Source organism: Anopheles moucheti, chromosome 3 (genome assembly GCF_943734755.1).
Source record: "Anopheles moucheti chromosome 3, idAnoMoucSN_F20_07, whole genome shotgun sequence".
Classification (NCBI taxonomy): domain Eukaryota; kingdom Metazoa; phylum Arthropoda; class Insecta; order Diptera; family Culicidae; genus Anopheles; species Anopheles moucheti.
In genome coordinates this window covers 75,182,780-75,210,345 of record NC_069141.1, presented here as the reverse complement: position 1 = coordinate 75,210,345, position 27,566 = coordinate 75,182,780, and the positions used below count along the sequence as shown (strand labels likewise).

General features: G+C 40.9%; 1 protein-coding gene across 1 annotated transcript in view; it reads right to left on the bottom strand.

Moving 5' to 3' along the window:
* Positions 1 to 19,673: 19,673 nt before the first annotated feature.
* LOC128304321 (longitudinals lacking protein-like) overlaps positions 19,674 to 27,566 on the bottom strand; it is an 89,071-nt gene continuing 81,178 nt past the window's right edge. The window contains exon 7 of the mRNA XM_053041499.1: positions 19,674 to 23,474. Within this exon, the coding sequence (XP_052897459.1) occupies positions 22,264 to 23,474 (1,211 nt within the window). The 3' untranslated portion in view covers positions 19,674 to 22,263. The remainder of the gene's footprint in view (positions 23,475 to 27,566) is intronic.

Sequence of the window (27,566 nt, the reverse complement as noted above, 5' to 3'; positions counted from 1 at the left end):
TAACCTTTTGCTTACTTTCCCTTTCACTATGAGTGTGTGTATGTGTATGTTTGAACCCTTTAGAACTGAATTGAATTGTAGTACGGCACGTTTCTAATTGCATGGCACACAAGGTGGTGATGGTTTGAGTTTACTACAGTACGCACGTCTTACGGTGTACAGAGCACACGACACTGCGACAGGCGTGCGCGAAAAGGACCATTCATAATAAACCTTTTCCCTCCCATTTGTTTTTTTCTTTTTGTTGCTTTATGGCATCGTATTGTTTTAACACTTGGCTTTCCTCCAATAACGTATGGCAGTTCGGGTTTTGTGTTTGTGTGGTTGCATTGCTTCCTTTCAACAGTGATAAACGAATTAACAAAACATAAAACTTTATCATTCGATCACATTCGGTTTGTTGTGTGGTTGTTTTTTTTTTTTTGTTCGTTCTTCTACTTTTAATGAGATGGTTCAACTTGTTTTCGATCTCGCTTTTGATTTGAATCCTTTTTCAGAATTAGCTCTAGCGTTAGCGTTCTGTGCCCTTTGCTTTTAATGTCATTTGATGAGTAATTAAAACCGTTCCATTTTTGAATTGCTGGTAAGACTTTCGGCAGGTTGATGAATTGTCTAGAAATGGTAAATCCTCTAAAGAGTCATGATTGTACGAAGGATCTCCCAATGGCTTTTTATAAATTCAGGACTTTCATGACACTTAAGATATTCTCTTCTTATTAGAGTTTCACAACTCTTGCATGACTCTTTCGAGATCAATTACTCTTTGATGATGCATGACTCTTTAGAGATTCATAACTTTTTATTTGTCACTTTTTTTTGTTTGTTTTTTCTATGTTGTGTATAGTTAAACGACTCTTTAGAATTGCATGACTCTTTAGGGATTCATGATTCTTTGAAAATGCATTACTCTTTAGATAATAACCATTCTTTGAATATTCAAGACTCTTTAAAGTTTCAAGACTCTATAGATATCCATGACTCTTTAGAGATTCGCGACTCTTTAGAGATTCGCGACTCTTTAGAGATTCATGACCTTTTAGAGATCCTCGACTCTCTTAAGTTTAATGACTCTTTACAGCTCCAACACTCTTTACAGATTAATGTTTTTTTTACATTGTTGTCTCTTTCAAGACTCATAATCCTGTAACGTTTCATGACTCTTTAGAGACTTATATCAATTTGCAACACTTCATCAACCTTTAAGCATGGAAAATCAAATCATTTCATTGGATTTAAAGATTCATTCCGATTCATGAATATGAATCACATTCATCCAACACTAGTAATTTTGGTTGGTTTTGTTGGTGTGTGTGTGTGTGTGTGTGTTTGGGGGAGTATTTTATTCCTCCCGATTTTGGCACTCGGTTTCCATTTTCTTCCAGTTGCACCTTTCTGATATAGTACACCAAGAAAGAAAACACTACAGTAATGAATCATATCATCCTCCCAACTAGTCGGGGTGCGCTGTGCAACACTGAGCTTCCGCATCCGCCTGCACGTGGGCCCCCCCCCCCCCCCTCCCCCTTCCCCACTAAACGTGTGTATAAAAATATTGTTACATTGTACGACCATAAGACTTGTATAGTGTTGTATAAATAGCAATGTATATAAAACTATTGTATCATGACACAACACGGGGTTCTTTTTGTTCCTGTCTACCTTTCTACCTTTCCGTGTGACAACGGCATCTCTTAGATGCAACGTGCCATGATTTTGATTGCCAAAACTTTTGCTTTGCATTAAATTCAACCCTCTCTCCCCCCCCCTCCCCCTCCTCCTATTTTTCGACCACTTGTTAACGTGTTTTAATTATGTGTTAATTGATGTGGTGTTACTCTTTGGCTTTCGGTTGTATTTGTTGGTTCGAGCCTGTGCTCGATTTGGTTAGTTTCTTTTCTTCTGTCTGCGCGTGTGTTACCCTTTTGCAGTGCTTAGAGCTGAGGCTGTTAACGAGGCATGATCCGCTGAGGATCATGTTGCTTTTTGGTTAGTAAGTCTAGTTTTGGTTTTGTTTTGTTAGCCGACAGGGACACGCTTTGAACCGGCGCCATTTTAGCGTACTGTCACGAACAAAAGTGTTTTTGCCAACGGTTGCTTTGTTTGTCTGCTGTTTTGTTTTCGTTTGTCCCTCCGCGTACACACGGCCTCCTGTTTTTACCGTGTATGACATGTTTCGGCTTACCTCCTAATGCACCACCCTTCTTAATGACGATAGCATAAATAGCACACTTACACGCTAGAAAGCAGACATACACTCACACGCAATGGTTTTAAAGTACGTAACAGCGGAGATAAAATTGAAACTTACGCACAAATAAGAGGCGATCGGTGATCGTACCACTGGACACTCCCCTCCCTACTGCCTCTTTCTCTAAACCTAAACTCGGCCCGCAAAACAGAGCTTTTCTCTTGCACGAGCACCGAAAAAGTGTATCCATTCGCACCGTAATAATATGACTGGTTAACCGTTTTGGAAGCTCCCGTAACTGAAAGCGCCTCGTGTGTGTGTGTATGTGTTTTCCAGTGTGGTCGATTCATTTGTTGGTTAGCACCACTTTCATCGTTTTTGTTTCATTTTTTTTTTTTTTCATACATACAGAAACATCGCATGACTTTTTCTTATGTTTTCGAGTTAACCACACGAAACGACACACACACACACACACGCACGGGCGCAATGTTTTACACTGGTATAAATAAATTACAGGGAAAATATGATTAAAACAGAAAAATTTGCTAACCATCCTTACGCGAAGGAAGAATAAATAGAAACTTTGTAAAATAAAATCGTAAATTAGACAAAAAAAAAACAAAGAAACCTACGTAAAAACAATACGCGAATACGTAAACATAAATACACCCCAAAGCGTATGCGTGAACGAGCGCAAAAAAACAGTGGCCAACCACCCCACACCACACCAGCACATTACATTCCAGCGCTCGATGGTCTGTGAGGAGGTCCGGCGTGGGCGACGATCGGGTTCGATCATGCCGTTACAACCGTTTTACAGCTCCCAACCGTTGCCGCTGACCGTTGGCACTGTTTTGCTGTTGGTTTGCTCGGACGATCCGTTCGCCTCTACCCGTACCAACGCCGTACAGCCCGACGACTCCTGTCAATTCCTATTGGACACTTGTTGTTGGCTGGCCTGCTGTTGTTGCTGCTGCTGTTGTTGCTGCTGTTGCTGTTGCTGCTGCTGCTGCTGTTGCTGTTGCTGCTGCTGGTGGTGTAAATGATGTTTGCGCTTTTCGCTCATGTGTAGCCGCTTGATGTGCTGCTCGAGATTCCATTTGCGCCGAAACTTTTTGTAGCAAAACTTGCACTGGATCTTCTTCTCGACGCCACACTCATGGTTCATGTGCCGCAGCATGATGCTGCGCGTCGAGTACCATTTGCCGCACTTGAGGCAGGGAAAGTTTTGTCCATTCTTGCGCGCCATCAGCCGGGCCTGGTTCAGCTGGCGGGCGGGATCACTCCGACCGTACAGATCGTCGGTCAGCGAACCGAAGTTGTAATAATCGCTCCACAGCTCTGCGACGTTGCCGGTGTCGATCAGCACACGCACACGCGCGCACACACACACACACGTAAAGAGAGACGCACGCGCACACCAACACGGGAAGCGGATTGCGAAAAGTGGGGGGGGTTTCGGGTGGTGGTGTGGTGTGATTTTATATTTGCATTATCATACACAATTAATATAATCGACGGGAAAACACGATCGTGATACAGAGAGCAGGGGTTAAAAAAATGGGAGAAAGAGAAAAAAGATAGAATTTTTGGAAGAGAAAATAAAAAGAAATATTCTTTCCATTAGCAACCATTGATCAGCGCAGCAAACTGTGGAGAAGGAGGCTTTGTTTTCGGGGAGGCGTTGTTTGTTGGGTTGAGGAATTTTGGAAGCTGAACGGGGAATTTTCGTTGCAAAGTTTTTTCAAATAAAAATAAAAAGATCAATGAGAGATTGACTTGAACAGTACACCCACAGCAACAACACATTAAAGAAAAACAGATAAAGAGCTTTAAACGTGATGAATGCATTAACAGAGGAGTTGCAGGCGAGAACAAGGCAAGGAAATGTAACAAAATATTTTCCATCGTCATTCGATGTTCTATTACCATTCTGTATATCGTTAGTAGTGTGGGGTTTTGTTTTGTTTTTTTTTTTGTAAATGTGTTGAAAGTTGCAAAACAATCATCGATTTAATAATTGCATTAATGTTATTTAAATCTGCATTTTTTTTTTGTTTTTTGCATGTTAGTCAACATTGGGTGTTTTATGTACAAAAAAGAAAAATAAAGAAGAGAAAGATGCAAACAAAAGAAATAAAACAAATCAAACACACACATAACAAACACACACGCAGGCAGGAGGCAGAGCATATTTTTAAAAGTAAAAACGAAAATGGGAACAGCAGTTTTAAAAAATTCAACAATGGAAAATAAAGAACGAAACCGTATGGGATTATCGCCAAACAAGTAAACAAACAAACAAACAAAAAAGCTTAAAGCCATTTGCGGGCTGTTTGACAAAAAAAAACAAAGGCTGTTCTGTGTAAAAGGTTGAATATTCAGCCGACATCCATTTTACAAATTCTTCGGATTCGATGATTGCCCCATAATTTGTTTCACTCACGCACACACACTAAGGTGGACATTTCTCTTTAACCCCCCTCCCTCTCCCCAATCACCCTTCGGGGTTTTGTTGACGGTAATAATGTGCTATCGAATTTGGGATGAAACAAAATGCATAATTTAAATTACAAAATTGCTTTATCCACACACTACGAGCACCCCTTGCCGTTAGCGTAAAGAAGATGGCAAACGAGATTGATACTCCCCCGGGGCGTATCATAATTTCGAGACAGTTGCGCCCGGGACCCGGAATGCATGAAGCGTGAACGATAGAATGTGTGTTTGTTGATCGTTTTTGGTTGGTTTATTTCATTTGTATATAAACATGTATTTTATATGCACACACTTAAACAATTTAAACTAGAAACACACGCACACACGTACAAACACACGCACAGCAGGACGGGTACGGAAACACACGCACAGTGATAACAAGGGACAAGAAGAGAGGATCGAAAGAACGACCAGTTGGTGGGGTGTACGTCTTATTATATCGATGTGGAGCAACACATAATGATGAACACATAAGAGATTGCAGCGCATAATGTGACGATCGCAACGATTCCAGAGCCTTCTTTGTGAAAGTACAAGCTTGAAATCAGTATGGCAACTGCGTAGGGTTCGTTGTCTATGCGTGCATAGTGCGTTGGCAACGGGTTCATTACTGATCTAGCAGGCCAGTCAGAGTTCACTTTTTGTATCTGTTACTGCATTATGGCAATGTTTTAACAATTTTGCTGGGCAAATAACCACACAGTGAGCGACTTCTTGAAGAAATAATACCGACGTACAATGTTGACCATCGTTCCCATCGTTCAAAGTTGCTGTATCGCGGCCATCTTGCGTTCTTTCCGTATCGTTCCCTCGAGTTTGCTGCACCATATACCTGTAAGAAAATATAAATAGTAATGTTAGTGTGGTGTGAACTTCATACTTTAATAATTAAATTTGATAGTTTGATATTTTTGGGCAGCATCGGCAGCATTCATACAAATGTATTGTGTCAAACATTACCTCTGGTACGCGGGTGTCGAACATTATCGCACCTACACAACGCTACAGAAGCAAGAGTGGACAATATTGCATCCAATAAACACTACACTAAACTTAACCGTAATCGGTTTCAGGCGGAGTAAAAACATAACAAAAATGCGAACACATCATTTACAAATCTTAGTACTTCTATTTCATTATCGTCTCACTCGCTCGCGCACTGTAGGATATTTGCTCTCGGTTTCACTGTGTGTGTGTGTGTTTTTCTTTTTTGTTTTGTTTGTTTTTGCTTTCTTCGCCACGCATACACGCATGTGTTTCAGAACACGCATGTGTCTCTGCCTGTACAATATGCTATACACAAATATGACGCAAAATCTGTAATATGTCTATGTTCTAACGTCTTTTCCTTTTTTTAAGGCTAAAAACACCTTGTTTTTTTTGTTAACACCGGTAGGGAACGGAAATACAACGGAGCGGTTAATGGCGCGCGAGTGAAATGTGCTTCAGTTTTGCATTTCAAGCTTGCTTGTTTCCTCATCTTTGCTTGTCCACACTGTTACCACGGGCTCTCTTTTTTGCCGAACAGTGCTCCTCTACAGCCTGCCTTCGTTTTACATGTGTGCGTTTCTGTTTAACATTACATTTTGTTTTTCTTTTGTTTTCTTACACGAACTTTTGCTTTTTACACGTTTCTTTTAGTGGCTTTTTGTTTTGCTTCATCGCATAAACAACAGAACAGGGACACAAAATGGTTTTACAATATTTTTGAACGAATAATGCTCGGGTTGTTTTTCCTTTTCCATTTTTTGTTTTTTTCCTTTCACGTTACGGTTCTTTTTTCTTTTATTTGCAATTGCAGTTTTGTTTTTATTGTCCTTACTATTTGAACAAACGATTGGCACAGTATTTGATTAACAACTTATCAATTCATCAATTCTTCGTAGGAAAAAAATGCAAACATTCACTTTCTTAAGTGATTTTTTTTTTGTAGGGCAACAGACAAACAATCATCTTTTCTGCTTAAAGCAGTCGAGATGTTTCGATAAAAAAAACCCCTCATTCATCAATCCAACACTGGCACGGGGTACACTATATACTCAATTGGAAAACAAACAAAAAAGTTATCAAACTCAAACACACGTTCAAGAAAGTAAAGAGTAAAATGATATTCACAAGCCTGTCTTCATAAACTTTTTGCACCTGGAGGCGGTGCGTAAGTAGTGAACAAAGCAAACAAACAAACAAATCAACCTCAGCTTCGATGCAAATCCACAATTAATGCTGCCACAAATAAGCAAACTGAAGGGTATACAAAACTTTGTTCCGAATGCCGCACTTAAACAAAGAAGGGGACAATAAGGGAAGGAAAAGTGACATTAACCAATTTAGCAATCGGACAACCTTGCGGTTCTTGTTATCGAAATCACTTCTCACACTCATCGCCTCGAATCTTGTCCTTGCCTCGTCACGTTGATGTAATACTAAATGCACAAATTGTGTTTGTGTGTCAGTGTGTTGTGTCGTCCTGCCCTTTTCCGTTTCGTTTTGCTTCTCCAGCGCGCAATCGTGTTATCCTCATTTGTTCTCGTGTGGTGTTTGTCCCTTCATTTGGGTATAACCGCTAACTTATCTTTAAACGTTTTCGTAACAATTTTCTTCTTAGCAACCTCCTTCTGTTTTTCTTATGTGCTAAAAGTGTTTCATTTTCTTTTCTTTATACCACTTTATACGCTTGCGCTGAACTGATTTGTTAAAACAGCAGCAGCAACTAGGCAATTAACAGTAAGCTTACGTTGTTGTTTTCTCCTTCTATCGCTTCTCCTACATGGACAATTCGTTTTTCTTTGTCTCTCTCCCACAGGTTAGTGTCACAGGTTTCTGTTCTTAACAACTAAAGTTTACGAACTAAACACAATATTGTCCGCTGTAATCTGTGGTGCACGCTACGGTTGGCAGGTGTATTTTTGTGTGTAAGCCTTCGGGTATAGAAATAGTTAAAAACTATACAGTGTTAAGCATGCTGCCATTTCTGCTCCTAAACCTCGACAATGGTTTGCTCTCATAAACCATTCCTTTCCAAATTGGCCTTTTGATCAAACATCTGCGTAATGAGAAGAGTGAATTGTATGACGACTTCTTGTGCAGAAGCCGCTAAAATAATGATTGCCGGTATTATCGTGCATATACTACCATGAACAATGAGGTAGTATTAGTAGGAAAAGTAAACTTACATTAACGAATCAGACAGAGGGTGTAGTGTGCCTTCCTGAATTATTATAATAACCCAGTCATACACATACGGGGCGGTCGCATACAGGGATTCCGGGATTCCCTAGTTCCCCCCCCCCCCTTGCAGATCATATCCTCTGACACAGAAGTTTTCTTGTTTTCGTTTCTCCTTAATAACAACCTAAGGTACATTAATCGTAAATGATGATTAAGCTACTCCGCAGGAGAAAAGTAGTAAATTGTGTCACGCATAAATGGACATTTCAATTGCTCAGCTACCACAGCTAATGCTCAGAATCACCTGCTTTATGGCACTGGTTGAAAACTGAAAACTGCTGTTTTGGCGTTAATATATTTCAGTATGAAATTATGCCTTTTCTTCTACGAAAATAATAGTGCGGTAAATTCTCCCCACCGTCCCAACGGGGATTTTGGCGGACTCTCTAGGGTTGTGGTGATCACCTATTCAATTACCTATTTTCAGTAGTTGCATTTAATCTTGTCTTAACGGTTTAGCTATCGATTATGGATAGAACTATTTCTCACGTGTTTGATACTAATAAAGGCTAAGCATAAATCTGACTTCACAGAATAATGATGGCCAACGGTTGAACCAGCTGTATAAATTCCACCATTTGATCTAATCCGTGTAGGAATTAAACATAGAACCTTAATATTCATTTCACAAATATTATTATTTTTTTTGTGAGAACGGTCTGGCCGTATACGAGCGTAGCTGTCAGCACAGCCTTCAAGCCGAAAGCTATCTCCTCGGAGTCATCCTCTGAGAAGAATGAACCCCTCCTAAAAGCGTCGATCTTGATCGATCAGATTCTATTTGTCAATCGAGCCATTGAATATTACGAGAACCCGCAATAAAACGGAGCACGATTACAACCGGTTTACGCTTGCAATGGCACTCCCATATCATTCGCAGCTTTGCTAAACAATCAGATGTGGAACATGAACTGGATGAACAAACTAGCTCAATCGTATTGATAGGGAGAATTTACCGCACACATATTAACGATCAGTGTAGTTAGTGAAGCGAACCGCGCGCGTACTACTACGCAACATAATGGTTTATCTCGGTTTTCATTTACGCAGATCAGTTCTTGCTCTTACTTTGTGCTTACTTAAGTTGTACAAAAGATCCTTCCTTTAAAACGTAGCCCTTGAATTCACGCGTGACACTCCTTCGTCGCGGCAGAGATTACCTTATCCGTATGTTTCGTGTGTGACAAAAGCAAAACTATTAGCAAAAAGGAGGTAGTTGCTTTTTTTCTTAATTTTCCTTCCATTCATTTTGTTTTGTTTGCCTTGTTTGTATGTTGTTTTGCAGCTGTTGCTGCAGCAAACTGTGGCTTCATTCGTTTCTCAGAATTACATGATGATATGCGCGGATGCTCTATTACCTCTAATACGAACGAAACAAATTAAAATCAATTAATCGCCTTTCCCTCATCAAGTCGCACAAATATTCGGAGACGCATGCGAACTATCGTCGAAAAAATTAAAAAAAAAAAAGAACAGTACTAATACTTGGAATGAAAGAAGAAACGTTACCTTCTAATGCTAGCATAAAAATCAGTGGATAAAAGACACTTACATACGAATGTAGCAAAAGTGTGTGTTATCTAATTATGTAAAGCAATTATAAGTAGGTAGAAGAGACGCATTCAAAGTACAGGACACAAGATAAAAATTAAACATGGAAATGAAACATGAAACTTAAAGAAGAAAAAAACGCACTTAATCTTCTCTTTCTCTCTCTCTCTTTTTCTCTCTACCTTATTCTTTTTCTTTTCCTGTATCTCGCTCTTTCTCTCTATCTTATTCTTTTTCTTTTCCTCTCTCTCTCGTTTTATCTCCTTCTTTCTTGCCCTTTCTCGCTCTCTTTCTATCTCTTTTCCTTTCGTTATGCCATGTTTATCATTATTTGAAATACAACGATGCAATCAAGATGATATGATCGCGTTTAAAGTGTTATCTTCACGATTTATGCTGTTTTTCGCTCGCATTACGTTGCCCCGTTGGCGGGATTTCCATCTTCTGGCCGCTGCTGTTACTGCTCAAATGATTATGTTCATGTTGTTGGGAAAGTTGTCAATGAAGTGATGGAACTCCAGCAACCCATCGCGACGGTGGCGCTCCATGTGCTTCGGCAGGTTGCGCCGTTGCGTGACAATCTTCGGACAGAACGGACACTGCGCACCCTTGCCACACTCCTTCATGTGGCCGCGCAGTGCGCTTAGCTTTTTGTACTTTACGCCACACTGCGGACAGACGTAACGCGTTAGGCCATCGTCCATGATCACTACCTTCGGTTCCAGCAACTCGATGTAATCTAGGAATGTATCACAAAATGCAACCGGATTTGGCATGCACACACGCACACACACGCACACACAAACACGCACATACAAACGTGTGCAAGTAGCCCCATGTGTATGTATGGCAGGAGGCCGCAGTAGTTGGTAAGCCGTAAAAGAGAGAAAAGAGAAAAGAGAAGAGAAAGAAAAAAAAACAAAAAAGAAAATTTATGATTAGTTTCTGCAAAACATTAGCTTCGGTTTGCATATTAGGTGGTGTTTGTTTTGTTGGTGGATATGCTATGAAAAGCTAAGTAGATAACCATAATTTTGAACGGAAGAAGAAATTGTAGAGAAGTAAACAAAATAAACAAAACTGATTTAACGGAAAAACAAAAACATAATCTACAAGAGTACCTCAAACAATAATTTTTATAACTTGCTAAAACAACTTAATACCGAAATCATGTTCGAACAGGGTGTACGGGAGGATATTAGAAGGATGATCACACTAGCGCAGATAGTTGCGAAAGTAAAAAGAGGGAAAAAAACAAGAAGGCCAATCAGTTGAGAAGAAGTAAATGAAGAATGAAGGGGGAAAAAGAAGAAGGGATAATGATAAAGGGAAATCGGGCAAAATAAACAAATAAATAAGTTAAATAAGTAAAATAAATAAATAGATAAATAAATAAATAAATAAATGAAAAATAAACGAAACATAAAACAAAACATAACAAGATAAACGACAATAATCATAATTACCTTCGGACTGAAGCACAAGACTACAAGTCCGAGTATAAGAGTTACATTCGTAGCTAGAACGAGACCAAAGCTAGAACAGCGCTACAAAAGACGGGATAAAAGTATACAAAAAAGAAAAGAAACAGCAAGAAACAGAATACAGCATACAAGGGAAGAATGGAAATGAAAAATTATGAAAATACTGGCTAAAAATATGAAAAAGAAAGGGGAAAGAAATTTAAACGAACTAACAAAAAAACAACAGAGGAGGGAAAAGGGAATGGAAAAAGAGAAACTCATTAACACAGCAGAAGAAGAAGAAGAAGAAAACTGGCTGCAGCTACACAGTTTAACAAAGTAGGAGCAGAGATCCGTTCAAGAACATTTATATAGAGCGAACAGAAATGTGTTGCTATCCCTGTAAGGATAAGAGTCCTCCTGCCCTGCTCTGTCATGCCACAAAAACGGTCCGCGTAACGCACTTGAGTGTGGGCGCGCGTTACACGTTACACTAATCCCCGTGTGCTCGGACAGAAGCTTCCGTAGTGTTTCGCTAGTGAGAAGAGAATGACAGGAAACAGCATGTGACGGCATAATAGAATGGAAAAGAAAAAACATACAAACAATCCACTAATAAAACAGCTATCACCCCAGTACAATGGTATAATTTAAATAAAAATAGTAAAGAAAAACATTTAAAAGAAAACTACCAACAATTTGTTTAATTCCGCAAAAGCGAAACACACAAAACGATCGTCTGCGAAGAATCTAATGGAACAAAGAAACTCGTATCCGATTGCACTAACATTCACCCATCACCAGAATACTTTCACTAAATAGCGCTCTGTCCCACTCGCCTGCTGTAGGAATAGTTTTTTTTTAAGCGAACTTCAAGAACAGTTGTTATTTTGTTTTGTAGCTAACACACTTTTTTAACTATTTGAAATGAATTTAATTTCAATCCTTTAATCCTTGTGGGTGGGTGTGTGTGTGATCATTAGAATTTTATTTCTCATTTCCTATTTGCCCATTTCTGTTTGCAGCAGAAAGAAACAAAGAAAGTGTGTCCTTTACCCTCTTTTTTTCCTACATTTTAGTAACAATAGTTTCCTCTACTCCTTTCTCCTGTTTCAATGATGCACATGGCAAAATGCGTTATGACGAAGATCGCGCAAAAAGCTTTTGAATTAGCAATAGTTTCACCGTGTCGTATCAGCCGATTAATAGCCAATTGAAAGCGATCGCGATTTACCACCACTTCGTTTAAGTCCTAAATTCTCATCACAACGTTAAAGCATGTTACGGGGGGCTATATTATGTACATTTTTTGTTGTTCTATTCATAAAATTATTTTTTTTTGGTATGTGGAATGTAACAGTAACATTTCCGGACTAAACAAAAACACAAAGCAAAACATAAAATATTCTCCTCCCTTTTCACAATCATTTTTTGGCTAGCACGAACGATCCTCTGCGTGAGAAGAGCTAGTGGTAGGGGAAGTTTCATCCAACAGTTACAAACTAACTCGCTACACTGTTGCCGTGTGTCCCGCCCTCTTCCCCCGCCTGCACTATTTCCTCGCCCAGGCTGGTCAGTAAAAGCCGGGGCTTTCCTTGTGCACATTCAGCAGATGCCGGTTCAGTATGAATGCGTAGGAAAATTTCTTATTGCACTTCGGGCAAGAGTGGCGCCGGTCAGCATTACATTCATTGCGCAGATGTCGCAGCAGCGAGTATTTGATTTTGTACCTGTAAATAATGGAAGATCGACACAGCACACGCATCAATGCGTGCGCGAGCAGATGCGTATGTAAATGCCCACCCAAAGAGGGGGGAGTGCGTGTGTGTGTGTTTGTATAGATGATGCGCAAGCAAGCAAGCATGAAAGAAGAAGAAAAGATGAGAAGAGAAGAGAGAGAAAAAAAACACAAATAAACATTTACACATTTCACTGGGTTTAAAAAAAAAACTGGGATGCCCCACCGAACAACTCTCTCTCTCTCTTTCGTCACTCTGTCTTTTGTGAAGAGCTGGGCCAGATTTTCCAACCCTCTCTGGGGGGCATGATGGCAACCGGTTTTGGACACTGGACAGTTAAGAAAATTGGCACATTCTTCATCAAATTCGGCACACACACACAGACATCTACACAGGTGTAACACACTTCCGCCTCCCGCAACAAGGTTGGGTCCATGTGGACAGCTTGTGTAGCAGCGAGAGGCAGAGACGCACATTAAAGCTCCCATTGGTGTAGTGTGCTGCTGGTGCGGGTTAGGTCCGAGTTTTGAGTGGAAGAATTAATGCTTGTGTTTTCCCACCCTGCCCAGTATGTCGTCCACCAGTGCACATTGCGTCCCACCATATGCAGCGGTTGGATCAGCCGGGCTGGACCAGCTCTGATGCTGATGGGGGCGGCGCGCGGGAAATAAGAGAGAATTGAGCCGTTCTGGGAGATGGAGCAGCAGCAGCAGCAACAGATGCATTTAAAAAATCAACAATCCCCATCGCTCATACTTTCGATCACAGGAATCCGCCGGACAGTGAAAGAACCCGCGCTCGTCCGGACGGCCCACCAGCAGTGCGAGATCGTCGTTCAGTGCAGCGCTACTACTACTTTGCTGATGATGGTGGGCGGGAAGTGGATTGCCCCTGCCGCCCATAGCCGTGAGGGGGGACGCATCGAACGAAAGCCCTAACGAGTCGTCACAGAGCGAAGCAGAGCTGGAAGTAGCTGCGCCGGTACCGCCAAACCGATGCAAATGTGCACCCAGCTGTTGTTCGAGCGTTTCCACCACATCGTCCGGAAGGGCATCATCATCATCATCGCCATCATCGGCGTTACCGGTGCCAAGTGCTTCGTCCTCAATGACGGCGCCCATTATCTTATGCTCCTCCTTCACTATTTCCGACGTCAGCAGCTCGGGACATGCGGTGTTGTCTGCAAGAAAGAACAGGAAAAGCAATATGTTAGTAAAAAATGGCAATATAGTTGGGGTGGCAGGGAGAGGGTGGGTGGGGGTGGGCCAGAGAGTTCTCTTCCGCCTTGAGAGAGATTCTAAAGCCCCAGAACAGAAGAATCGGTGTATCAACAGAGGAAAAGCCTAGTAATACACAAAGTCAACGTATTATAAATACACTCAACATAATATAAGGCTGGCTGGGAATAGGGATAGTAACGGGGGGTATTTGGGGTTGGGGAGCGAGGTGGGGAGGTGTATGTTCAGGTATTGAAAGGTCAGGTGCGTTTTGTGTTTGTTGAACTGTAGAAGAGCTGTTGCGAGTACTGTGAAGTTGGCGAAGAATTCAAAGTCTTCAATCAAAACTCTCCGAACGAGGAAACCACGACACATACCAAACCACACTCACACACATACACGCACACGCACACACGTACACATACACTCGGGAATTTTCATCCTTTGTTTGAGAAGATCCTTTCTAGAAGAGAAACAATAGCTTCATCTAGTGCCCTCTGCCTCTCAACACTCCTTTCTCGCTTTCATTGCAGCACATTCACACACGAGCCGAACTCAAAACCACGCACACATACGCACACACATATCCGAGTTCTTTTTTACATGTTTTTGTCGTTGTTGTTCCGGCTTTTCTTTTCTCGCTTGTGGTGTGTATTTTTCCTTATGTTTGTTTGCTCCGGTGTTTTTCTTTTTTATGTTTTTGTTTGATTGTGTTGTTTGTTTACGTTAACGATTGTTTTCTCTCATTTATTATTTCCTCTTTTCAACAAATGTTCCATGTTTCCCTCCCGTCAAACATTCAGATTCGCACAAGCAACTATGTATATGTGTGTTTGTTTTTCTCGCTTTCTCTCTCTCTTTCTTCTACACGTTCCGCACACGCATTCGATGATCCTCCTTTCTTCTCTGCTCGTAAATGATTCTCTTCCTCTTTTGCTTAATATGTGTATATAAATATATAGCTATGTATATATATACGATTTGTTTGTTTTTTTTTTTTGTGTTGTGTTTTTTTTTATTATTTTCCCCCTTTCATACATACATATATCTCTGTGCCTGAACGCTGTTTTGATCGCTGCGGGCGATCGAGGTTTTTCGCCTTCCACAACAACATGTTACTTTTCTTCTGCCTTCCTTTTGGTCGACTTCGACTAGTAGTGCCAGTTTAGAGGTCGATCGTTTATCGCGCGCTGTATGCAATTGTTACTTTCTCGCTGTTTGTGTGTATGTGTGTGTGTGTATGTATATATATATAATATATAAGGTGTTTCACTTTTGTTTTTAATTAATAGATTTATCCGTTTAGTTCCATTATTTTCTCTCTTTCTTCGTACGACTTTCGTTTTTTTTGTTGTTTTGCTTTTGTTTACACATACACACACGCTCGGCGCGTTTGCATCTTCTTTTAGTCGCATGTAGAAATGTTAATAAACAAAATAATAAATGTTTCATTAGTTTTGGTATAAAAATGTACACACTACTCTCACTACTACACACCTCTGCGTTCCACTTGCCACAGGTTTTAAAGCGTGTTGTTCTTTTTTTTTCCGTTAATTCCTCAATTTCACTCCCTGTTATCGGCCCGCTTTGTGTTGTTTCGTTTGATTAATGGTGCGCACCTTACACACGTACACGTTTAACTTTTTAAGCAATGCGGGCACGTATTTTTCCCGCACGAGTACGACATCTCGTTGCTTAGTATTTGGGAGAGGTGTCGATTAATGGTTGTCTTACACATATGTTTTTTTTTCCAATTGGGGGTTTGTTATTATCTTCGACGAAAAAGATAGTTTTAAGCTGTGTGCGCGAACCCTTGGTGAGCACACATCTGAATCGCGATCGGTTAGTTTTGTCTCTATCTTTTTACCTATGTATTCGCCCCGTACACAAAAATATATATATGTATATGTATATATGTATATGTATATATATATCTGCACATTATCCACTTTGTGGCGAATGGCACCCCAAAAGTCCTGACCGCAAAACAAACGTATATGGCCCGGCCCTTTTGCTTCGTCTGCTTTTGCGTCACATATAAGTGTGGTAACTTTTGTGTTCGTTTGATATACTTTATGCAAAGTACCACTTGGAACGGATGCGCATAATTGTCCGCTGTTGCATATGGTAACTGTCCGAATTGGCGATAGCACACGCATTGCTATTACTTATTCCCTCCACGTATCCTTTTTTTTTTTTTGTTGTTTGCTACAGATAACAGATAACACAGACTTTAACAAAAAGGATGAATATTAGGTTCGGCCGTTAGTTTTTTTTTCGTATTCGCGTTCCTTCGGTAACTTTTACGTTCACTATTAGATATCCACTTGGATGAAATCTATTTATACTACCACCCCCTTCTCTACCTAGATCCACTGGTGCGCAGCTTATCTTTTATATGCGTGTCATGCGTGCGCGCACGGACAAACACACGCGCAACAGGTGAGTCAGACGCCTGGGCTTTTTTTCCCCCCAATAGCATTTTGCTCACCACAGGGTTTTAATAAGGAGATCCAATTCGTTGGTTTTTTTTTTGTTGCTTTGCTTTGCTTGTCCTGTGTACAATGGCGTGTTACGCTGTCTGCTCATTTAAGTAAACGTGACCCTTCTTGCTGCGCCTTCCGCTTTCCAGGCTTCTACTAAGGCTCCATAAAAAGCAGCCAACACAATCCAACCCAACCCAATTGCGCTCTGCAATGTTTCGCTTGCTTCCTGTCCCCGTTTGGTAAGATTAGTTTCCATTCCAACGCACACCATATACACACCAGTTCTGACTGCTACTACCACTAACACACTACTACCATCGTTTGCCAATGATGATCGCGCACATCCTTTTTACGCCTCCGTTACCTACTCTACACCACGCTTCCATCCACAAAATGCTTCCCTGTTGGTTTTTGTTTTATTCTGTGTTTCCTTAAGAACCATCCTGCTTTTACCGAATGCAACAGGTGTCGATTAAGATTCGAAATCGGGGCTGGTCGTGTGACTAAGGCAGCTAAAAACAAACAAAACACACAAACACACTAACACACATGATCAGGTTAACCTAAAGCTGCAAGTTGCTGGAAAAGTGCAATTTGCGAGCGCAACTCTGTCACAACGCAACCACAGTTTTAAATAATCGTTTCGCTTCTTTTTTCACGCAACAGCTTTGTTTCGTTTGCTTGCCTGCTCTACTCTGTCGAAACTTCCGTTTTTTTTTTGTTGTGTTTTACTTTATCTATGTTGTTGTGCAATATCTTCCATTTTGGTTTCAGATATGCTTGTTTTTTTTCGTTTTGTTTTGTTTTGTTTTGCGACATTCTCAAAATAAACTTCCATCTACATATATATATATTCGTTTTCGTATATGTGTTTTACACCTTCTTTTTTAACAGATTCGTGTAAACGTTCCAGCATTACCGCATTACTCAATGATTTTTGTTCACTTTCCTGTTCTCTCTATACATATATATATAATTTATCTTATGATTTCCGCTCCGAGTCTACAAACAGCAGCAGCAGCTGGTTTTTCACGCTTTGTTTTTTGTTTTAGGGTTTTTTTTTATGTATGTTTTTCATCTTCTTCGTAATAACAATAACGATCACAAAAAATCACATCAATATTTCCATTCACAGCGCATTATTTTTTATCATTTTTACTCTTCTTGTTGGTTGTTTTTTTTTCATTTGTGTGTTCATTTTGTTTTGATGTTGTATGTTTAATTTGTTTTTTTTTGTTTTCAATTTTTCTTTTGTTGTTGCTGTTGTTGCGTATCGTTTCGTAAATTCAGTTTTGTTATTTGTATTTTGTTTGCATCGGTAACATCGAATTTAAAACAAAAAAAAAGCTTTATAAGCTTTACCTAGTCTAGTAAAGGCATGTAAAACCCCTAGTATGATGATCTGTTTTTTTTTCTTTAAATACCAGAATACAAAGACAAAAAATAAACTAACAAAATCCTAACTGTCCATCATCACAAAATCATGCAAGCACAGCATAATGTCGCCCAATGTACACGCACAAAATGGGGGGGGGGTGGTACGCAGGAAAAATGCATCAACCATTCTGTGTGCTTTAAGTAACTGTTGCATTGCACCATTGGCATTGGCATTCGTAAAACATGTGTGCGGCGGCTGTACACAGTGGGGCGCGATTGAAATGGGGTGATCTTTGATCTATGTTTGGGGGTCATCTTAGGTGGTGTGTATGTGTTATGCCTGGAAGCAGAATCCTGTCCTAGTGAAGTAGGGTGGTCCTGGTGGTGGTGGTGGTGGTGTTGGTGTGTGGATTGGTAAGAAGAGAACTGAAAGCTTTTCAAAGCTTCCGTGTTCCGAAACCTGGCAGAACGGGGCAGAGTTCACATGTTTTGCTGCTGCCGGAAAAAAAACACTTGATTGCAGATTGCCCCACACTATATACAAAACTAATCGAAGTCATTAGAAAACCCAAAATGAAGGCGAAATGGTGGGGGTGTGCGCGGATCGTTTAGTGGCTCGTTTTTTAAACCCCCACACGTTCATCGATTAGTGTCGACAATGTTTTCGTTTTCGTTTCTAGTAAGTATTATGCGAGTTAATAATATGTATATCCCCCAACTAATATACCTCCTCACCAATAAGATCCTTCTCTCTTTCTCTCGCTTTCTACCTGATCGATTGCATCGACAGGCGCGCAATTAAATTATTGACGATCGGGTTTTTGTAAATCTAAGCTATCGTGTATCGTATTCTCCTAAAGTGTTTCTCCCACACAAACTGTGCACTGCAGTTAACCTTATATACCCACGCATCGCATACAAACTCTCTCTCTTTCTCTCTCTATATCTCTCGCTCGTTTGAAAAAAATTAAATAAAGAACGACTATACTCTTTTGCAAATATCACAATCCAATTGTTTCAGTTTTTTTTCTTCATCTTTTACATCCCCCATTATCTTGACCATCAGCATTCGGGCGCGCTTGTTCCATCACACTACTCCTACTACTACTACAGCTACCACTGTGCCCCACCCAAGGGGCAGTTAATGCGCGTATTTACCACTAAAAAAAAGGGCCTATGCTTTATTCAATAAATGCATAAAGCTATCATTCCATATCGTTCGTTATGCTTTACCCAACAACGCTTACAACGCTATGTTTATACGCTCTCTCGCCCACCCTCTGGCGCGCACTTAGCTAGGACCCGCTCCCGATACTTTAGAATCCGTTCGAATCCAACATTATTTGCTTTGTGTGTGTTCCTTCCTACCCAAAACTAAACAAATAAAAAAGCGCTAACAACAATTAATGGTAACCGTACGTTTCTGTTTTACTGCACGTGCTTAAAGTTCTCCTCGGACTGACACAGCGCCCCCCTTGGAGCAAAAAGAAAAAAGTCAATTTGCCACCGGTGGCCATATTAATGTACGACACTAAATTATAGAAATTTTGAATTTTGAACTAAAGCGTTTTGTTTTGTAACAATAAAGTTGTTTGGCATACGCAATTGCACACACTTGTGGTAAGGGAAAGTTTGTTAAACGATGAGAAGCTAATATAACAAAACAAAAGAAGCGAAACAAATCAACCAAACCGTGCACAACCGTTGATGTGTGTGTGTGTGGGTGTGTGATTGACGGAAACATATATCTTTGCTCGCTGATTCGCCTAATTAAATCCTACATCCATTATTGCACTGCAATGTCCGTTTCACACAAGCACGGGACGATTCGTAATGGAGGGTTTCCTTTTTGGTTCTTGGAACACGGTAGTTATCTCCCCATTACGAATTGATCTCCCGCTCGCCCGCGCGCACTTTCGTGTGTGTGTACATACAATAAATATCCTTATCCATCTCAACTACCGCTGCTCAGACTATATAACAAACACAGTCTATACACGTCTAGTATCACAACACACCTCGCGAAAAACACGTCCCGGGGGTCCTCAAACTGTCCACACATCATCATCAAGCGTTCATTCAAGTTATGTGCTCTAACGAAGAAGGAAGCTTTTTTTTTCGTTTTGTTTGTTTGTTTTACGTTTGCGGTTTTGAAAGGATCCCTTTCAGGAGTGTCCCTCCTGGTTATGTTAATGTATTGTTAACCCGTTCCAATTTACGCTTAAACTATTCATCCTGACCCTTGCTGGGGAAGATTATTCTACTCGCAAGGGGTTATTGTTGTGTTGTTCAAAAACGAGATGAACAAAACTGTGAAACAAATTAATTAAACGTTTGTTGGTAAAACGGGAGCTTGGCTCACCCTTGCTGTGTTGTGTTGCTGTAGGCGTTTTTTTTCCTTCATATATATGCTATGCAATAGTACACAAAACTGGAAAGAAAAGCTTTGATTTTCGAACCGCAGTTAGCTAGGAGCGATCGTTTTCAACGATCGTGCGTGAGACGAGACTTTCTCTGCTAAAGTAAACCGATGTACTGTGTTTTTGGAGAACGGAAAAACCTTAATAATATAGAAATGACTCGAATTCGTTATATGCCACCGGCTAGAGCTTAGTTATCCTGCCGGCCACGCTATTACACATCCTCTATCACTGTGCTGTGCGCCGCGCGCATTGGTACACAATTACCAGTATATTTTAAATTCAATGTTGTTCACAAACCAAAACAAAAAAAAAAACAGGATGATTTCATACAATTTTGGAGCAAAATAAAAAAACTTTCTCTAACCGCAAGACATTGATAATTCATTACATCCCTCGCTCTTTCATTTTCTCTTTGCCTTGAAGCTGGTCCTTTTAACAACTTTTAATAACGGTGACGTTCGAAACTAGTAAGATAAGAAATGATTAAACTGCATTATTGGTGTAGGCTTTTTCGTCTCTCTGGGTGTGTGTGTGTGTTTGTGTATACATATGGCGGCAAAACAGGCAAAACTCTTTATAAGAACAACCGTTTAAGATAAAAACAAAAACAAAATCCATAAAAATAAGAATGTTAAGTAACTGACCCACCTAAAACTAAATGTAATATTTTTATATATATATGTTAAACCCTTTTCGCAGCATTATTTTAACCTTGTTTGTGGTGTGCCGGCTATTCATTGTGGTATTTCTTCGTTTGGATTTTGCATCCATTACGGGGGGGACGTGTTTCTGTTCTGTCTTCGCATATCGTTAATATTGTACCGGGAGTTCATGAAAGTATGCGCGAGCCCTGCAAATTTTGGTGTACTTAGTACCAAGTAGTGAACAAAAAAAAAAGAAGACGTTATCGCAATCACTCAAGTTCCATTACACGGTTTAACCAACCCTGACTATACAACACACTCATGCGCTTCGCACAAATTAATTGTTTGCTTCACACATCAACTCTGTTCCGTTGCTTAATATGACTGCCCTGCAGTATAGACGACTACTACTTTTACTACTACTACTACTACCACTATCCCTTTCCCAGTTCCCTCTTGCGCAAAAACATGCGCGGCGATCGTGTGGTCACGCTATCCCCCCTTTACACGATAATGCTCACAACTGCTTGGCACATGAGCACTCGGCGGTAACCCTTAATAATTGTATCCTTTCTACACACGCACCACCACACATGGCGGCGGCGTTCATCAACACTCTTTGTCAAATCCAATTTGATTAGTTCAATTATGTTTTTTTTTTTTACATCCCGCTATAGGATTGTGTGTTACTACTACTTCGTTAGAATGTGATTTTTAATCCATCTCGTGGCCCGCGGACACGCGGCCAGCTGACTATAAAAACACGAAGACGCACACATATCCACCTGCTCGGTGTGTCGGTGGTGGTGGTGGTGGTGGTGGCCACAAAACAGTACGCCTTGTTGTCCTCCTCCACGCACACACACACACCGGACCGTTTATATGGATATGTGGGGGTTTGGTTTTGGTTATTTCTGACTACAAACAATTCCATGTTAACGATAATTTAGCTGGTAATAATAATAATAATAATTATGTAAAAAAAAATAAAGAAAAATAAAATAGTAAAGCAACTAAAATGTACAATGTTAGATAAATGGTAACAACAGTTGCGCGGTAATAGAAAAGAGAAGTGAAAAAAAAATCGGGATGGAAAATGGGGGAAAGTAAAAAAAAGAAGTATAACAGTTATAACAATCTTATGGGCTTTTTGCCACAGTTCTCGCATTGCTTGCACTTCCCCACATTCAGCGTTTCACATCTCAATATTCCATCCGTTTCGCCATCATATTCCACAGTTGCAGTGGAAATAGCCGACCGGAGGATCGCGAATTAGCTGCACACAACACGGGTTTCTGAACGATCTTTCTCTCACCACGATCAAGCTTCAACAAAAGCTCATCATCAAAGCAAGGCTGCTGTGAGCGATGTGACATCCACTCCCGAGCAAAAATCTTCCAATAAAAACCCACGCACGGCCCCACAACGCCCATCACAACGCTCAATCATCGATGCTGATGCGTGCGCATATGCAGCACGAGGTTGTGCTTGTGTTTCGACTTCTTGTGACACACCGGACATTCGAACTTCGGCTCGACCCCGCACTCGAACCGGATGTGTCGGTTAAGGCTGTGGGGCCGGGCGTACGAGTTGCCGCACCGCGTACACGAGTAGGTACCGCCAACGATCGGCGATGGCATCGCCATCGGCTGGGGCGGCGGTGTCGTCATGCTGATGCCCTTAAACATGGGCATGGGCAGTGCGGCGGTCGTACTCGCGCTGCCCGTGTTGGCGGTCGCGGCCAGCTTGATCGCGTTCGCTGCAGCGGCCACATACGATTCGGGTTTCACGCCGCTGGTGAACTCCCGCAGGTAGGTCGCCGGCGTTAGCATGCGCAGATCGCACGGTTGCTCATCGATCGGTGGCGATTTCGGTGACAGCAGCGGCAGTGCCACCGTGTGCGGCGGCTGCTGTCCCTGCTGCAGCGCCAGCGGTTGGGCTTGAGATTGAAGCTTCAGCGATGCCACTAGCTGCTGCTGCTTGTGGGATGATCCTTCGCCTGCATCCACGCCGCCACCACCACCACCACCACCGCCGCCGATGCTGCTACCGATCGGTGGTGAAGGTTGCGTAGCAGCTAATGGAAACGTCACGCCCACATCGCCCTTGATGTATTCCGCCATCAGCGGTCCACTAACGAAGGCGGCCACCGCCGCTGCTGCAGCGGCCACTGCCGAAGATCCGACCGACCCGGCGTTAGTCGGCTGCTGCTGATTCAGCGCCATGGCTATTGCTGCCGCAGCATCACTATTGCCGGCGGACACCACGCTCCCGACGCCCGTGCAGCTGTTGCTACTGTTGCTGCTACTGGTGCTGCTGTTGCTGCTACTACTACTCGCACTACTCGCACTGCTGCCACCGCCGCCGGTGCAGCCCTGTATCAGCGCTGCACCACCCTTGCTATCAACACTATTGCCCGCCGTGCCACTGTTGGCCACGGTGATCGCGGTATCACTACTGCCGCCCGCAACGTTCCCGACCAGCGCCGCGGTAGCTAATACCGCCGTCGCAGCCGCTCCATCACTACCGGACTCGTTTGCGGTATCAAGCTCCTCCGGTGCTGCTGCTACCACCGCCGTGCCGGCTGCTGCAATACCACCGGCCAATGGGCGGCGGTCTCCATCGGTGTCGCCGGCATCACCTACGGGTACAGAAACTGAACAAGTAGAGTTATGGTTTTAGGCTCAACACATTTCTTCACCGCACACACAGAGTTTAACAGTTTTGTTTGTTTTGTTTTGTTTTGTTCAACCCCCTTTTCCCCGTGGTAGTGTGGGCAAAAATGACTGGCAAATTGCGTAAAGAAAGGTAATTAATTAATGGCTTTTTTTGGGTTTTAATGTGTTTCTGTGTTTTAATCGTTAATTGTTTCATTTTATCTCTTCCTCTATTTTCTGTTCTCTATCTCTGTGCCTGGACTTTGGGGTTTTTGTGATTTTTAGATAATTTTTCGCGACACACATGATCTTTTTTTGCCTTAAAATGATTTCTTTTCTGATTTTTTTTTTGTTCATGAGTTTCAATCAATCAATTATATACTCTTTGCATAGTTTAATTAGTAACTTTCTTAATTGTTTTGATTTTGTTTTTTTCTTGTGTTTACTTTTACAAATCTGTTATAAACTCTTTCTTTTTTGCTTCTTAAATTTTGAACTTTTAAACAATTTGCATTTGTTGTTAATAGTATTAGTATTTCGTTGTGAATTATGTGATTATTTTGCTATTCTTTTTTTTTTTTAAACTGCTTCTTTGATTAGCAATAATTTAAATAAAAATCGATCTAAACGAAACCATTTTTTATCATATTTAGATCATTTGCGTCTTAAAGATATAGATCACGTTTATGATGCCTAAAGCTAACATTTTTTTTTATTTAATAAAACACCATAGATACATGTGATTAGCAAAAAAAAACGGAAAGAACAAGTAAGCACACATATAAAGTGAAGGTACATATGCACAAAGTATTTGTTTAATTTGTTTCTTCAATTTTGAGCTTGATACGCAATGAAAAAAGAATAGTAATAATCCGAAAATCTGCCAAACAGTGATGGGACGATGGAACGTATTTGGTGGGCACCGAGTAGCCTAACTGTTATGTCCTCACATTATCATATTATATCATCCTATATGTCCGATTGCAATCCAGTTATGTACTGCGCGATAGTAACCATGTGCATATATACACCTCCTTCTGCATTGTGCATTGTTGTATCATGTGGCTAAATGCAACACATGAAGGTGAAATACGATCGTTAAGCTTCGGTGCATCACTAACGTCACTAAGGAGCCGATGAGCTTATAGCAAAATGAACAAATTGGTTAAACACATATAAAGCCCTACCCCCTGGCGGTATGTTTTAAAACGCATCCAAGAAGGGATCGAATGTTTTTGAAAGTTTTCTTTTACAATTTTATGTAAAACTAAAAACAACATTTTCCGAAACCTCTTGCAGTTTCCCTCGCGTTCCCTTCCATCTCCCTTCCTAGCACCTTGCCTATTAAACCCCCCCCCCCCCCTTCCCATCCACACACGCCACACACAGATACAGACACATACACATATATTTATATAAAACACAAACAAACAAATACATTTATAGCAGATTTAAGAAACAGAGAGATAAAGAAAACAAAAAACTGAGTTGTGTATAAAGTAAAAAACAAACAAAAAGAAACACATAAAAAAACTTATCGCATAATACATGGAAAAAAGAAGTACGCCAGAGAGAGAGAGAGTAAGAGCACGAAGATAAAAAAAAAAACGTTGAAGAGTGAAATGTACGCGCAAAATTAAAGTTATTGATAAGTAGTAATAAAGGCGTAATAACCACATCTTGCCACCACCATTTTAAGTTGCGTATGCGTGTGTGCGTGTGCTGCTTTTAAATTGCAAAATGAGAGCAGAAGGGGGATGTGTATGATTTTTTTTGCATAGAGATACGTTAAGAGATATAATAATATAGATAAAAGTGGGGACAAAATGTGTGTGAGTGTGTGTATGTGTGTTTTTTTTTTGTGTGCGCACGCTTTGGTTGTTGTGTGTTTGGAACATGAAGTAATAGCAGGGTGAATGTGGTACAATATTGGGGTTTCATTTGTTGCAAATTCTTCTCTCCTTCTAAGTTTATAATCATTTCAGCAAGTTTCATACCCCCACAAATAAAGCTAACAGAGTGTAGGTAGTGAGTGGAAAAGAAGAAGAAGAAAAATAACAAACTTTGCGCCGGTGGTGAAATTTAACAATTTCACACACACACCCACACAATCGCTCGTTCATTCCACGCAAAGTACACACAAGGGTCGCACGGCAGAACAGTTGATAAATACGGGGGTATAGTTTAACGGTATCGAAGTGCGTTCCACAAAATCCCTGGCCCAAACGAAAGTACCTTACGTTTGATTTATCCTAAATAACTTTTGTATGGTAGTATGGTATCCCTACTTGTCGATCTCGCTGTTTCTATTACATCTTTCTTGATAACCTATTACTGTTTGCGCTATATTTGCTTTGCCGAACTGTTTCTTTTTACGTAAGTGTACTAACAACTACCAAAAATCATTACTAAATCAAATTGCACCGCGTGCGCGGCGCGTGTGGACCGGCGTCGACGTGCAGGAAATAAGAACAAAACGAGACGTATGTATTTTTATTGGGAAAATTCTACAATCAACCAACAAACACCGATACAACAGACAGTCGCTAAAATACAAAACGGATCTCGATCTTCGACTCTAGTGAACAACAACTGATCGACTGATCGACTGCAGTAATTATTGGTTTGGCAGTTTCTTTTCTACACGCTGCGTCTTTCGCACTCATTGGTCTCTCTTTTTCTGTTCATTAGCATTATAAGGTCCGATACGATGTGTGTAAACAGCATGCGTTGTTAAATATATTGCAACAAAACACAAACAGTCCAGAGTTTTCCATGTACCAGAGGGGATGGGGAAGGACACACTTTCGGGGGGGGGGAGGATGCGGCGGCGCCCACATCAGCCTTTCCATTTTTCGATCAGGCGCCATTACGGCCGGTGACCCTAAAATGAAAATAGAACATGTTAATAAAAATTTGAATAAACCCCTTCGCGTTCGGCTGCCCTCCTTTCGTACAACATCTAAAACACAACACACACGCTCATTTTGTTGTTGATTCAATACACACACAGCAGTTGTACTACCATTTTACCTCATTTAATGCGTTACTTTCTGCCCAGCCTGTTGTTAGTACTATACATCATATAGGTGTATCGACCTGTCGGGGGTTAGGGTGTGTACATTTAATTATACAAAACAGTTGCTTATTTGCGCAAAATGAAATGCAAACACTGCACTGTGCATTACTTTATTTGATTTTTATGTTCGCGATTTTTGCACCGCCCAGTTTACCAGCTGTGTTGTTGTTCACCTATATCAGTTCTATCTTTTTTCCTTTTTTGTTATCTCATTAACCTTTTAGCAAACTGAACATATTTTTCCCTTTTTCTTTGTTTGGTTGCTGTTTTACACTACGATGCCGCGACTCTATTGCTCACCACCCCAACATGTTGTTTTCTTTTTGTTATGCTGTGGTTATCTCCACTTTTCTTTTCCTCCATCCCAGGCAGCTGATAAATAGAGTTCTTATTACAATATAAGGTGTATTTTTTACCATTTAATATTAACTTTGCAATTTGTGTGTTCCGTGTTTGTCTGTTTGTGTGTGTTTGTGTGATGTACAAGTGTACGGAATGTTTGTTTCTTTTTTTTTTTGCAGTGGAATGTTTGATATATCTAAAGCTACCCCACTCTCTTTCTCTTGTCTTGTTTTTCGCTATTTGTGACTGCTATCTTTTCCCGTGCTGCTGCTGGATGTTTTATATCTGTGTATTACTCACGAAATGATGTTTTCATCTACGATAGAGGTGTATCTCTTTCATTTTTTTTTTTTTTCAAACAATCCGGGAAAACAACAATCCGCTGCCTTGCATATTTCGCTATGCGTGATGGTATGAAAAGGAAAAGGAATATTAATGGCGGTCTAATTACCCTATTTTTCTATACCATTTTCTTGCATTAGCCAGCACTAAGACCCCACACACAGACACAACTTATTATCGTTCTCATCGCACAACCCACGACCCACCCACACACACACACACCCACGTTACATATTTGTTTCTAGGCAAACACTATTGTTTGTTATTCACATCCCGATGTGTGTGTGTGTGTGGGCTACTCAAGCAGGCTTCTACTCGCACCCGTAGT